This window comes from Kryptolebias marmoratus, linkage group LG4 (assembly GCF_001649575.2).
Source record: "Kryptolebias marmoratus isolate JLee-2015 linkage group LG4, ASM164957v2, whole genome shotgun sequence".
Classification (NCBI taxonomy): Eukaryota; Metazoa; Chordata; class Actinopteri; order Cyprinodontiformes; family Rivulidae; genus Kryptolebias; species Kryptolebias marmoratus.
The window spans coordinates 29037399-29052855 of NC_051433.1; the positions used below are offsets into that span (position 1 = coordinate 29037399).

At 37.9% G+C, this 15457-nt stretch overlaps 1 protein-coding gene across 2 annotated transcripts in view; it reads left to right on the forward strand.

The window, feature by feature from the left end:
- Window positions 1–15457, forward strand: part of LOC108247474 (receptor-type tyrosine-protein phosphatase gamma) — a 520767-nt gene that overhangs the window by 440845 nt on the left and 64465 nt on the right. For both annotated transcript variants that reach the window (XR_005233059.1, XM_037975187.1), the window contains exons 8-9: window positions 5398–5590; window positions 12413–12597. Coding sequence is in view for 1 of the 2 variants with exons in the window: in XM_037975187.1 (XP_037831115.1) it covers window positions 5398–5590; window positions 12413–12597 (378 nt within the window). In the remaining variant the exon portion in view is untranslated. The remainder of the gene's footprint in view (window positions 1–5397; window positions 5591–12412; window positions 12598–15457) is intronic.

Below are 15457 nucleotides of genomic sequence, written 5' to 3' on the forward strand. Positions count from 1 at the left end.
CACATTTTCTGTTCAAATTGCCAACCCGCCACAGTGGCGTGTGTGTTGATCAAATTCACCCGCCACTTCAAATATTTACCCGCATTTGGCGGGTGGCGGGTGCTAATTTCCACCCCTGTTGCAGATGCAGCTTCCAGCAGCTGTGACCTGAAGGTCATTGTTGCCTGATGTAAGGGCAACTGAATAACCTGCTGGTGGACACCAGAGGGGATGATGGCTGTCAAGCTGAAGAAGAGGCTTTTAGAGCTTGTCTGTCCCTGGAGACTCCTGAAGCAGCTGACAGGTACAGGGTGGCCAGAAGTTTGGCTGCATATGCAAAAACTCGGACGTGGGAGGGCCAGTAAAGTCGCACAACTGAAGGTGGCTCCATGGGAAACGCATCCCTTTTCACCTGCATACCCATTCTGAGTGGAGACTAGACAAGCAGCTACACAACAGAACTATGCTCTGTTAGACCTCCGTCTCTCTACAACCTATTTCAGACACAATGATAACTTTTACAGACAGAAGCATGGATGTGCCTTGGGATTCCTAGTTTCCTAGTTTAACATGAAAATCCAACATTAAACTGAGGAGGTGGTCTCAGATTTCATCTGTCTAACACCTATAGATCAGCCTGTACTTGTCTCTCCAGGCAGCTTCACAACTATTCACACCTTAAAACATGTGATCACAACAGCTCACAACATGAGACCACAACAGCTCACACGCTTGCCTCATTAGGAAGCATTCAACAAGTGCCAATGACTGAAATGACTTGTTCATATTTAGTTTTATAAATCTGTTTTGAATCTGGTTTAAGTAAGCTGATAGCCTGTGGTCAGATCTGACACCTCTGTTCACATTTGGTGGTAAAATGTGTATCCCAACATTTTGCAGTTGGATGTCAGTTCCCTGCACTGTATGCAGATACACACACAGCTGCATCACTCAGCAATAAACAGGACATCAGCAGCTCTGCTGGTGATATTGTATCAATGACAGTTCATTCAGAAATAGGAACTATATTATTATTTTGACATTAACATGATTCAGAGCCATTTGAGTTTCATTTTTAGTTATTTTCTTAATAAGCTTAATTACCTAACAGACACAATATAAGAAAGATAAATGAGCAAAATGATCAGTGACTTCACAGAGCTCAGAGTCAAAATAAAAACTGTAGAGTTTACTCTTTAAAACTCCTCCATAGCTGAACAATGCACTGGCAGCCTTCAGCTGTTTTACAGCTCCACTGTTAAAGTAACATCATGCTGTATTTAATTACATAAATATAATGTGATATAACACATTATGTCTGACAATAAGCCACAGCAATCTAACAGTTCTAAAACACTTACAAAAATACTAAAGTAAAGAGAACCTCACGATACAACATCCTGTACTTCATTTTGATGAATAAAATCCTGACAAAATAGACTTTTTCATTAAGCAGTTTTTTTAAATAACAGTTCAATAAAACTTTTAGCAATAAAAAAACAAAAAAATAAAACAGTATTTTCAGAATATTACTATGGATGACTGTTTAAATATCATTATTCAGCTGCAGGTGGGCCGATTAGTTTTTTTTACTTGAGACATCCGCTCTGCTGCCTCTGTGGAGTCATCTCAGTTCAGCAGGAGGTCCTACATCCAGGATTGAAATGGGTTGCTGTTCAGACTAGCAAATGTCTGTGAATAGAAGTGGTCCAGAGAACCTCAGAAGGTGGTTTGAATGAACATTGAGTTCAGACCTGTATGTAGTGCTATTTGATGCTAATTGGAGAGCTAAAAAACATTTTAAACAGCAGGTCTGAACAACCTCTTACAGAATGGATGGGTGGGTCAGCTACTCAAATGACCTAAAGACCCTTTTATTGGGATCGATATAACAATGACTTATAAGCCTTAAAACTCCCAACCCACCATCAGAACAGAAGAAGCCAAGTCCAGAGAAGTCCAGAGAAGTCCAGAGATGTCCAGCTGGCTTCTGTTGGACCACTTAGGATTGTCCTGGATGACTGAGAAACTACACCAACAAAACTTTCAGAAAGTAATCCTGTTCAACTCATTCAGGACACGAGTGCTTTGACTTTTTGTTTTTGTAACTTTTATTTTTATCCAAATATTTAGCTCAGTTGTCAAAGTTTTTTTTACAATAACATTCATTGAGGCCTCATCAGATCCTTTAACTAAGAAACCTTTGGAGTCGATCCAATTCAATATGGCCACTGCCTTAACAAGAACCAATGCAAAAATGATTATAACTCAGTCAATTTTACAAATATTGAGCTAAAAGTTGACGTGGTAGTAGCTGAGGGTTATTCACAACATACTTTGAGCGTGACATTGTGTTATATCACCTGAGATTACACTTTTATTTTCAATGTTTGACCAAAATGGCTTTAACTCCCTTATTTCTCAAAATATAAACACTGGTTGCTGTTGGCAAAGTGAACAAAAAATACTTTTTAGTCCATTTGTTTTGAAATTGTGAAATCTTTAAATTAATGTTCTGTTGTTTTGGCTTTAAAAGAGACATCCTGATGCTGTTTTTACTGTTGCTTTCTGTTCGTCCTGCAGCACTCCTGCCATTTACACGGGTCAGATGGAGGGTCAATCTCAAACACTTCTAGCCTAATATGATGCTCAAACAATGAAGGCTCAAAGCCTGTATAAGTAAAAGTATAAGCCTTAAAGATTTTTGAATTTTTATTTGGTTGTTTGGTGTGGCAATAATTTAATGGAAGGGAAAAGACAAACTGATTTTTTTAGTCTTTTTTGGTTTCAACTAAAAATAATAATTAAAGTGATACAGTACTTTACAATTAAAAACCTTTTTTTTCATCTTCACAAACTGCCTGACTCTGACGTGGTTTGTGTTAGACTGGGCTTGTGTACAGAACCATTTCATGACTGTGCTGGTTGCAGCTTTCTGCTTGCTGGGAAATTTACCTCCGTGAAACAAACTCTGCATTTCAAAACCAACACCCCACCCCATCTTTTTTTCAACACCCTCTTGCACACAAGCTGTTTGTCCGCTTGCTTGTAGAAAGTGTCCATCTGTGCGCACAGACAGAAAGATGGCACTTGAATCACACAGTGCAGATTCATAACTGGTTGCACGTCTTGCCACCCAGCTTGGATCTGACACATGACTACAGGCAGCATGAGGCCTACTGCAACAATAACCCAAAGCAGAACCAAATTTCCACAGCTTGACAGCATGGTTGCTGTTCAGAATAAAACACGTTAGGGATCTGTTTTTACTGTCTCAAACTTTGCTCTCATTAAAGGCCTTGCAATCCTTGAAGGGATGCATATCACCTGGTGATAGAGTATGATAGAGTTTAACCCTCCTCCCTCCCGGGAGGCTGAGGGTATTTTATGCTGAGAAGGGAGAAGTTATAGTTGTTTTGGGCAAACCTTGTGTACTACAACAACAAATTTTAGCTTAATTTATGTGAAATTGACTGAGGTATTGTGGTTTTTGTGTAGACTAAAGTTAAATTAGCTGTGGCCATTTGGAATCTTGTTAACAGGCAAACAGGGTTGATGCTACTCTGTAAGACTGAAGTTTTAAAAAAAAATTATTAGGCTATGCTTAGTGCTCAGCATATAAGTATGGGGCAATGCTCAGCTACTACAACACCAACATTTGGCTTATATCTGTAAATTTACTTAGTTATTTTCTTATGCTCCCTAAGGTTAGTTGGCTGTGGTGGTCATCTTGATATGGATTGACACCAAATGGTAATAAGTTGTAAATTAACATCCAGTGATTACTTTCTAGGAGTTTTATTAAAACTCGTACAAGGGACCATGAGATATGAACCCCCGTCTCACTAAACCGATGGTTAACTTCAGTAGTTAGTGGCAAGGTTTTAGAAATGGGTATGGTGCTTTTAGTCAGTGCTTGGAGTATAAGTTAGGGATGATTCTCAGCTTCTACCACACCGAATTGTATCTGAGTATCAGTAAAACTGTCTGTGTTTTAGCTATTTTTGTGTTTGCCAAAATCCACAACCTTGAAAGGAGTCAACTGTAAAAATACACATGCAATAATTACTTTCTGAAAGTGTCATTATTATCCATCTAGTTGTTTATGAGATATTTTGCTAACACTCCAGACGAATGGACACATATATGACCAAAAACAAACCCCCCCCCTTCGGTAGCAGATGATAACAATTAGCTCTAAAGTCTAACTTTTATACCTTTGCATGCATTAAAAAAATTATACCAGTGGCAAAGGCTTTAAAGATTTTTTATACAAACTACTTATTCATATTACTACATTGTTTTGACTCAGTTTATAGGAATTTATTAATGTATGTTACTGTATACATACTTCTTTTTTAGTTTATTTACACAACAAATTATAATTAGTAATAATTATATTATATTTTTTGTATTTTTTATGTCATTGTGGTACTAAATAAATTGTACGTTCTTTGCGAGTGCAGTGTGAATGCTGAGTTCTGATAACTGTAGAAAAAAAACTGAAACTGAGCTAAAAGCTAAATATTGCAAAATACTAGCTTAACGTAATAAAAAACAGTAGCTAAAACTAAATGAGCAAAATGGAAGCTAAAAACTAAAAGCTCATATCTAATTTTTAGTAAAGCCAGAAGTTAGATAAAAGCAACAAAAGTCTGGCTAAATTTAGCACAAATTATTATATATTATTATATATATTTATTTAAAAAATTACAGTGCTTCTAAGTATTCACCCCTTGGATGTTTTATGTTTTTATTGTTATTTTATTGCTTATTCATTATCATAAATCAGTTATGGTAAATATAAACTGGTCTTTTTGACAAAAAAAAGTCTGTGTGACCGTGAAGAAGGAGAATAAAGAGAGAGACCACCAAGACCCCTGTGAGCTCTCTGAAGGAGGTCCAAGCTTCAGCAGGAGAGATGGGAGAGACTGTACAGATAACTACTGTTGTCAGGTTCTTCACCAGTCTGAGCTTTATTTGAGAGTGGCAAAGAGAAAGTTACCATTGAAGAAAACTCATTAAATTTTGACTAGTTTGGCAAACAGCATGTGGAAGTCTTCATGGTCAAGTGCTTCTCTGTAGCCGGTCTGAGTCAAAAATTTAACATGAGTCACTTTGTAGACAGTGAAAATTTATACAATCACTTTTTTTACATATTTTTATTTAATTGGTATTACTTTGTAGAAATTTGATTTAATTTTGTCATTTTTTTCTTTTTGTCAAAAAGACTAATTTATATTGGTCTTGGCTGATTTATAATAGCAATAAGAGCATAAAACATCCAAAGGGGTGAATAATTGTAGGCATTGTATTTACAATGAATAGAATCCTTAAGTATTCTGGGTTTTGATGAGCACTAACTCTCCTTCTGTTTCTCCATGTCTGTGTCTCTGTTTTTGTCCCTGCTGGCATTAGGTGGAGGCATTCTACTCCATCTTTACAACCGAGCAGCAAGACCATGTGAAGTCTGTGGAATACCTGCGAAGCAACTTCCGCCCCACGCAGAGCTTAGATAACCGCCTCATCTTCAAATCAGCAGTGAAGGACGCCTGGACGCCCGGCCTAACAAACAGTGGTGGCAGGCCTTATGACACCGAGTCTTCAAAAGGTAGGACTTCCTTCACTTGACCAAACATGTTAGTTCAAAAAGAAATTACACAGAGACTCTGTGACTCTGTGATTCTTGTACTTTGTACATGTTTTTTTTGTTGGTTTTTTTTTACAAATTTGCAGAAATGTCAAACTTCTTTTACTTTGTCATCATGGGGTACTTTGTGTAGAAATCTGAGGGGAAAAATAGTTGAATCTTTCTTGGAATAAGTCTGTAACATAACAAAATGTGAGAAAAAGGAGAACCTCTGTGGGCATTTTTAGGGTGCAATGTACATTTTCTTTTCGTTTTTGCACTTCTGACTTTGACAGCCCAATTCTTTCTTTTTTTTTTTACTTGCTCAGCACGGCCAGGTTGCTGGAATCACTTGGTGCTTGTGTTGGGTCAGAGATGTACTAACTGCTTAAGTGCTTTCAGAACTCCAAAATAAATTTATGCTTGGTCATTCTGGCAATAATGCAATTCCGGAAAGTATGTATTTGGTGCAGTGTATAATATAATACTGTATAACTGGATCAGGATCCTAAAATGCAGCGGACCATCTTCAGGTCACAGCTCTGGTGAAACATTGCCTCATCATCTTGTCAAGAATATATTTGTCTTGTTAAATTATGGATAACTAACCTCATTCTGTTCAGAATCTTCCATACTCATTATTTCAGCCTTGTCCAAATCTTCCTGGCTCATGTTCTGGAGCGTTGCCAAAACTTGTTTTACATTCATTCTTCTGCTTTGCTTGAAGGTTTCATTATCGGATCGATTCAATCTTTCTTTTTATTAAAGTACCTGTCTTACTGGGCTTTATGGCCTAAGTTTCCATTTCAGAGTATTAAGTTGATACATCAGGAACCTTTGAAAATGTCTGAATTACTGAAAACTGTCAATAGATTCTTTTTTAAAAAATACAGTGTCTGCTGTCAAATTAATGAACCAAAATAGGAGACTGTGTCAGTTTTTGGTCAGTCTCCTTGTTGCTGTTTTGTTACCCAGCAGTGACTGTGGCTGTGACCTGAAATCTGAACATGTTATATTTTTGCAGCGAATGTAGACATTACTCCCTTGGTTCTTCTAGATATACAGCCATGGGGAAAAAAGTCCACCGTCTTTCAGTTGTATAGTTTTATGTATCAGGACATAATAAAATGATCTGACCTTTACCAGGTTCTAAAACAACCTAAATCTAACTTGAAGTAGAGAAAAAAATAGGTTCCACACAGTGAGTATTTTTAAGCAAAAACAAAGCCAAAAAAACTGAAGCCAGCCACTCATCCAACAGCTTGAGAACCTCCTGTAAAAGTAGCAATTCTCAGTGGTTTTTATGTGACTTTATCTGTCACTCACATGCTTGTGAAGGAATTTTGGCCCATTCTTCTTTCCAACATTGCTTCAGTTCATTTAGGTTTGCAGACATTAGTTTCTGCTCAGCTTTCTTAAGGTCCCACCACAGCATTTCAATCAGGTTGAGGTTCTGGACTTTGACTGGACCATTGCAGCACCTTGATTCTTTACTTTTTGAGCCGTTCTGTTGTAGATTAGCTGCTGTGTTTGGATCATAGTTATGTTGCATCCTGACCCAGTTTGGTCCAACCTTCAGCTGTCAGACAGATGGTTTAACATCCTTTGGTCTACAGAGGAGTTCAGGTTCAGCTCAATGACTGCAAGGAGCCCAGGTCCTGTAGCTGCAGAACAAGCCCACATCATCATCCCTCCACCACTGTGCTTAACAGCTAGTATTTGATCTTTGTGCTGATATGCTGTTTGTTTGTTTTTTTTATAACATACTGCTGCACATTATGGGTGAACATCTCCACTTTGGTCTCATCTGACCAAAGGACATTGTTCCAGAAGTTTTGTAGTTCGTTCAGATGCAACTTTGCAAACCAAAGTCATTCTGCCATCCTATTTTTAGAGAGAAGATATTTTCTACTGCAACCCTAGCAAACAAGCTGTACTTGTTCAGTCTCTTTCTAAATCCTTTTTTTATTGATTGGCATTACTGCAAGTTTTTTAAATTTCTCTTTTCTCTCTAAACTAGTCCAATATTACAGTAATAACAGGATGTGACATTTGGTCATTTTATTAAGAAAAAATCATTGTTGTTTTTTTTGCCCTGAAAAACACTTTGTGTGTGTGTGTGTGTGTGTGCATGAGTGAGTGTGTATACTTGATTGTGGCCTGGACTAGCTTGCTGTCGTTTCACCAGCAGGCTGAGTAACTCCCCAAGCATAAGGCAGTGGGAGGCATACTTGTCATGCTCCCACCCGTGCCTCATTACCACTCAGACAACACCACACATTATGGAGTATGTGTTAGTCTGTGAACATACACATGTATACGTGTGAGTGTGTGTGTGTGTTTCTCTGCTGTTTCCTATATGTGTGGTCTTGCGTCTGTGATGTGTCAGGAGCCCTATCGGGGTTTGCCCCCTCCTCATGCAGACTTCCATATGGTCATCTATGAGAGGGATGCAGATGAACACAGATACTGTGACTGTGTGTGCTGCTGGCACAGTGTGCTGTACTCTCATATGGTATGTCCTTGAGTGCTGCTGTGGGACGTTTCCTGTAAGCAGATCTATAAGGTTGGCAAAAGACATGCAGATTGGGCTGAAGGACATTAGGGTGATAGAAGCAGGCAAGAGAATTAGAGCTGAAAGAAATCACTGATGTACAGTAAATAAAAAAAAAAACATGCGTAGTAACTTCAGCAGGAAAATCTCTCAAAATTAATGAATCTTGACAAATTTCAACAAAAATACAATCAAAACTTTTTTAGTTTAAGAGAAGATTTATTGCTTAAGTAAAGTGTTTAAAAATTGCCTATAAGTAATTTATAATTAAAAAATACATTATTTTTTTGCAGCAAAATTATGCAAAAAGTAATTATATCACCAAGAGGTCTGTTTTTGCCACAATTGACAATAAAAGGTGGGCAATACTGCAAAGTTTGGTATTAAGCCAATGTGTCTGATTTCTTTTTCTTAAATAAACAATGTGCAGATATTTATCACTCAAAAAAAACATTGAGTGCTTTCAGACCAAACAGTCCTAAGGACGTTGAAGTTTAAAAGGACTTTTAGTGGTTAGAAGGACTAATGTATATGTTTTTTACACCAATAGGTGAATGCTGTGACTCCTCAAAACTCAAGTAACAGTCACCTATGCATGTAACATTAACCAACAATAACAACGATGGAAGACTCTATAGTTAGGTGTATTGTGGGTCTTTGGTGTAGTTTTTAAAGCAGAGTTTTAACAAGCTCTAATATTCAGAAGAATGAAATCTAGTGCTCATATGACTAATCAGTCTGTGCTGTACGTGTTTAAAAAAAGGTCACATCATCAACAGAAACAGTTAAAGCCTGCATTTTATTGGGCTGTGACTGCTGGAGACTAGTTGGTGACTCAGAATTGTCAGAGAATGTTTGAATCTTCAGTAGGCGTCTCACTGAATTCTGAGTGTGTGCAATCAAGCGACCAGGAAGCTGTGTGGTTTTGTGTGGCCAATTCTTGCAAAATCCCGGCCTATTTTTGGGAAGGGTTTGAGACACCCATGGCAGCTCTGCAACTATTTCAAGAGAAAATTTGTTGCCCTTTTTTTCAACATGTTCAAAATTTCAGCGACACAAGAGTGAGACCCTGTGAGTCATGCAATGGAATTCAGACAGCCCCCAACATCCCAGCATATCTCCAGCATCTCCACAATGACTGCTGAAAATAGGCACTAGCTGCCACCCCAGAAGGAAAAAGATGTAGTTTCCCAAATAAAAGGAAGAAAGGCCTTTCCATAGTCCATGAGAAGTCGCGAAGCTGGCTCTCAGTCACGTGGTTGCGTGAGGAAAATGGCGTCATTTTTGTTCGCATAGCAGCTTCGCCCATGACACAAGGTCCAGGCCAAACTTTTTTGCTCAGGGGTTTGCCCCAAGTATTGTGTGATTGGTCAGAAGTTGTTGTGTGAGTGTTCATGTGGAAAAGCCGGTGAGCTTTAATGGAGTTAATTTGCTTCTCATGAGAAGTTCATGAGAAGCAGCTGGAGGTTGTTAGAAAAGACAGCTGTCTTTACAACTGTTCCAGCAAAACTTATAAACCTATGAACCTAAAAAGACCATGCAGAGACACAGGCGGCTCTTCCTGGCTGTGTTGGCCAGGAGGAAGTGTGCCTGGGTGCAACAAGTTCCCTTCATTCGATCGTTATTGTGCAGCGTCATATTTGCAAATGCCAAATGGCGTGTATTGTCTGTCAGTTGAATGAACACAACTGGTCGCGGTAAGGGAAGCAAAAATCTGTACAAGGACAGGAGAGTTGAGAAGCCAGCGGGAAGAATCACTCTTTAACGCTGTAGGAGGAGGAAGGAACTTCCTGGGAGTTCTGAGCCAAGTGTCATTCTGTGGACGATGAAAGGTGTGTGTGAAAATAAACGGCTCGCAACCAGGTGACCACAAATCGACTTCTTGACTTCTTATGGAGTATGAGGGAGCCTTAAGTTCATGCAAAATGTGGCATGTAGAGCAATAACAAGGAATACGTGCACAAAGCTTTACTGATAAGAGAAAGGAAATAACAAGAGACCTATAATTAGATGACCTACAAAACTATATTGATAATAGGAAAGGTAGGGAAAGTGAGACACGAGGGAAACTTGTGTATGTCATGTAACAAACAAGGTGTTCACCTATCATGAGAGCAGGTGGGTCTATAGGAGAAATATAATAAAAGTCATAGCTTCCACTGGTATTTTATTGTGCAGCCATTGTAATGATTGTTTAACTTCATCGGGCAAAAATAATGCAGAGAACAAGAAGAAAAAAAATAAAATCTTTCTGCTATTTATTGACTAAACACATAAGCAATGACTGTACGAACCCTAGTGATTTACAGGTAAAACCAGTGTTTTGTTGTTTTTTTTTTTTTTTGCACAAAAATGGATTCCTTACAACTCCACGTTATATGCTCCTTTATTTAGTCATTTTAACACATCTAATGGGTGAAAAAATGGCTCACATAACAGTGATTTGTTCCAAGATAATCATGTAGTGATGGATTGTTGTCTAATTTTATAGAAGCTTGTAAATTTTTTCAAAATGTTATAATCTGTTCATAAATAAAGGTTCCCAGATAAATATTTAAAAACAGAATATTATATATTTAACACTGCAGACAGTGGAGTTAAATACCCAATGAGTAGTGTGTCCCAACTGAGCAGCAAATCTCAGAGGCCAAAGAGGGACATCTAGTGGCCAAAAACAACTAACAGATGGTTCTGTCAGATGGGGAAACGTTGAAAGATCCAAGCAAAAATGATTACGTTCAGTGTTTATGTGTTCTCATCCTGCCACAGAGGAGGGTTTGTATTTATTCAGTACAGTTATCCATTACACATGATGCCGGTAATAAATACGCAAACTGTAGAAAACGCAAAGAACTGTGTTTGAAAGAATTAATCAAAATCAAACAGTAAAAGGAGAAAAAACAAGATTAGTGCTGAAACTACAGAACTAAAATGACCAGAAAGCATGACTAGGGTTCAAATAATGAATCTGAATTTACTGGTGTGAGATGTATGGGGAGGCAAACAGAGGGATGTAAAGAAGACGTGCTCAGTGAGTCATCAACTGGGTAAACTGGGATGGCCCAGGAACCCTCGAAGCAAACCAAATGTCTTTATAAAGATACGTGTAGTAATGACTCAGTAATATTAATAACATGATACACACTTTCCCCTTTCTATCTTTCCTTAAGTGTGTTTGAAAATTAAGTTAAGCTAAAGTTGTTTTCCCTGTCATTCTCATTTTCTTTCATAATTAATCATTCACATTTTGTTCTTGTCCATCCTTCTGTTATTTCTTATTCCTTTTCTTTTTTCCTTCCCACAAACATTTGTTTTACAGTTTTTGTGTGTAGTCAACCAAACAGTGTCCACATTTTTAAGCTGTTGTCATCCTCTGTCAGAAGTCATGAAGTCAGCTTTCAGTAAGTAGTTGCATAACAAAAATTGCGTCATTTTGTTCTCGTAGCAGCTTCATCCTCCGCTTTGTGACACAAAGTCCAGGCCAAACATTTTCTCACAAGGGTTTGTGCCGAGTATTGTGTGATTGGTCAGAAGTTTTTGTGGGCGTGTTTATAGGGTAACCCAGTGAGCTTAACGGAGTCTTGCTTCTACCGCTCCGCTGAGAAGCAGCTAGCTGAAACTGTTAGAAAATACAGCCATTGTTACAATTATTCCAGCAAAACGAGGACAGGAGAGTTAGGAAGCCGGTGGGAAGAAACCCGTTTTAACGCTGTAAGAGGCGGGAGGAGCTGCCTGAAAGTTCTGAGCCAAATTTCTTGTGGATTATGGGAAGTGTGTGCAAAAACGAATGTCTTGCAACTCAAGGCTGCAAACCAACTTTATATAGAGTAGGATGGATCCTTTATTCTCCCTTTCGTTTTTTTTCCCCTATATTCTCTGCATCTAACTCTGTTCTTCCTTTCATTGCTTTAACTCATTTTTTACTAATCCCTTCTATGAAAATCTTTCCAATTTTCTCCTACTTAATTGTCCTTTCTTTCATTTAGTTTTCTCTTCTTTCCAATGACTGCTTGTTCTTTCTCTAAATCTTTTTTTTTTTTTCATTTGTTCCTCACATATGTTTTATTTGGGCTCTTTCACAATTTTATGTGAAAGACCCATTTTATTTCACACCACAAATGATATTTCACCTTTTTGCATTGATTAATTGAACCCTAGTCTCTCCTCAGAGACTAATGCTGTTTCTGTCTTTCTGTATTCGTCTGCTCCGTCTCGTCTCTCGTTGGACACTGCCTTGGCCCGTCTTCCAGTGTGCAGCAGTGCTCCCACCAACATGAAGGTACAACATGTGAATGGCAGTGCTCTGGTGGTCCGCTGGTCTCATCCAGAGGTCACCTACCACCCACCGATCCTTCACTTCCTGGTGTCCTACAGCTGGACGTCCCATGATGACAGCTTTGAAGAGACACACCTCACTGATGCCAAACACAAACTGGTGAGACTCAAACATTCAGAAACTGTCAATTCAATCACATAATTCCCTTCAGACAGTTGAAGTCTCTTTTATTTGTTTAGAACCAACTTACATTATACAGTGCCTATAGTATTCACCCTCTTTGATGTTTTAATTGTTGTTATGAATCAGTCATAGTCAATATAAATTGGCCTTTAAAAAACATTTGTCAATGTTAAAATGAAATCAAATTTCTACAGAGTAATACCAATTAAATAAAATATGCAATGTAAAATAAGTGATTGCTTAAATATTCACCCCCTTTTAAAGTAACTGTCCTAATTCAACTCAGAGAAAAGATTTTTGAAAAGCACAAGTCAAGGGATGGATACAAAAGGATTTCCAAGGCTCTAAACCTCCTCAGCAGTTCTGTTAAATCCAGTGGCGGCTGGTGGAGTTTTCTCCAGGGGGGGCCATAAATTCAAAATAGACATATACCAAAGGTTTTGGTATATGTCTATTATGTGATACCTTAGTATATGTTTTGGACTAAAACATATACTAAGGTATCACATCAGTGTATTTACATGAATTAAAACAACAAAAGCAACATTATAATGTATATATAAATGCACAAGTGCTTCCTGATAACCAATACTTACAAAGATGGAGGTCTCCCAAGGCACAAGCCTGTAGGACGTTTAGCGTTTATAAGACCTGTTTTCTTTCTTATTTTTCAAAACTTTACCAGAGAAACTACGTCAAAGCTTGTTTTATGGTAAGATCACTCACTACGTCATGTATTCTGAACCTACAATATAACGAAGATCGGATGTCTCACTCCGATTAGAATTCAAAACCAAACATTCTAACAGGTTTTAGCATAAATTTTCTTAAAATAATTATTAACTATGAACTTATTTATTACCTTTTGTATGTAACTTAGTCACGTAATGAACTTATTGCTGTCTTTGAATAAAAGGCAGCTCATCCGCGGCTCGACTTTTCAATCAGGCGAACTTTCTGACAGATGGATGTGACGTCAGCCCGTGGCGGGAGTCCCACGCTCCGGCGGCGGGAGGCAGAGTCAGCTCTGGGCGCAGGAGAGGTGCACCCTGAACCGTCCTATCTCTTGTACTGAAGAGGAGCTACTGCGCATGTACAACTTTTAATGAGAGTCTATGGACAAAGATTTTTGCGCCCCGCGGCGGAAATACGTCACCAATCAGACAACGTCGAAGAACGAAACGACTTTATTTATCATTAACTTTAAAATATTTATCTTACACAACTAAAAATATATATACATATATTTTGAAATATTTTTAATGTACTATTTAATTTTTATTTATTTTTTTTACGTCTTATTCAAGGTAATGTGAGTGGTGGGGCGGCGCCCTAGCGCCCTCTATTGGCCCGCCGCCACTGGTTAAATCTATCATCAAGAAATGAAAGGACTATGGGACGTGTGTAAATCTACCAAGAGCAGGCCATCCTCAAACTGAGAGACCATGAAGAAGGAGAATAAATAGAAAGACCACCAAGACCCCTGTGAGCTCTCTGAAGGAGGTCCAAGCCTCAGCAGGAGAGATGGGAGAGACTGTACAGATAACTACTGTTGTCAGGTTCTTCACCAGTCTGAGATTTATGGGAGAGAGGCAAAGAGAAAGTTACAGTTGAAGAAAACTTAAAGTAGATCTCTATTGAGGTTTACTAAACAGCATGTGGAGGACTTCATAATGAAGTGCTTCTCCGCATCCGTCCCCAGTTAAGATTTAATATAACTTTATATATATTTAAAAGTAGGACAGAAAAATATCACCAAACAGTTTATCAAACTGTAGGACATGAAGAAATGCATTTTATAAAATAATTCACATAATCCAAAGATTTGATTTTAAAAAATGGACAGAAAATAATAATAAAATAAAAAAAGTAATATTAGTTTTCCAAAGCAAGTAAACACTTCACAAAATTCTAATAAATTAGAGGAACAATGATAATATTTATAATTACCTGAATAAGTATCACTTTTTAAAAGATTTGAAAATGTATATTTTCAAATGAATAAAAATTGGATTGAGGGAATTAATTTTAACTCTTCTCCACACGTCCAGCAGTAATGACTGTCAGAGCTGAAAGTTAGGTTTGTTTCTCTGTAAAAGAGAAAACTGTGAGGATGTGTTGGACCTTTCCGGCTCGTAATTTGAAAACATTTCTGAGAAGACGTCTGGTGCGAGGTCACATGGTGCCACAAGATCTAATAAAGAGATTTAAAATCAATACAGAAACTAAGTGGCTGCTGCTGTGGCTGTTCTGTGTGCTCTCATGTTGCTTTACCTTGTGGATTTTGAATCAGTTGCAGCTGATTGGATTTATTCTTTATTGAACCACAGAGATGAGTTTTACAGTCGTCTAGATGGGTATATTAGTGTCTGCGTTTCTGAGAATAAAAATAACATGATACACAATATTGCAGATTTAGTTTTTGTCCTGGTAAAGCAAAAACAAACTCGAATGGTTTTTTTCTAAAACTTGGGTGAATCTTTAGGTCAAGATGGTGAAAACGGCGGAACAAATGCAAAAATGAATGAAAGGCCTAGCATTCATTGAAATGATGCGTATCACCAGCCACCGTTTGTGGCAGAGTTTTAAACTAGGATCGTTTGATAAATGTTAAGAAATGATCAAGTTGTTTAGAGATTGTGAGATCTCAGTTAGTGCTCACTAACTTATAGTCATTTTTAAGGTTTATTAGCTGGGGTGGACATTTTGATTTGGGTTGACTCAAACTGATAATCAGTAGTAGACACATCCATTGAATACTTTCTGGGTGTTTCAATCAAATCCCTTCAGTAATTCATGAGATATTTTGCAAACAAACCGTCACATGAACACTCAC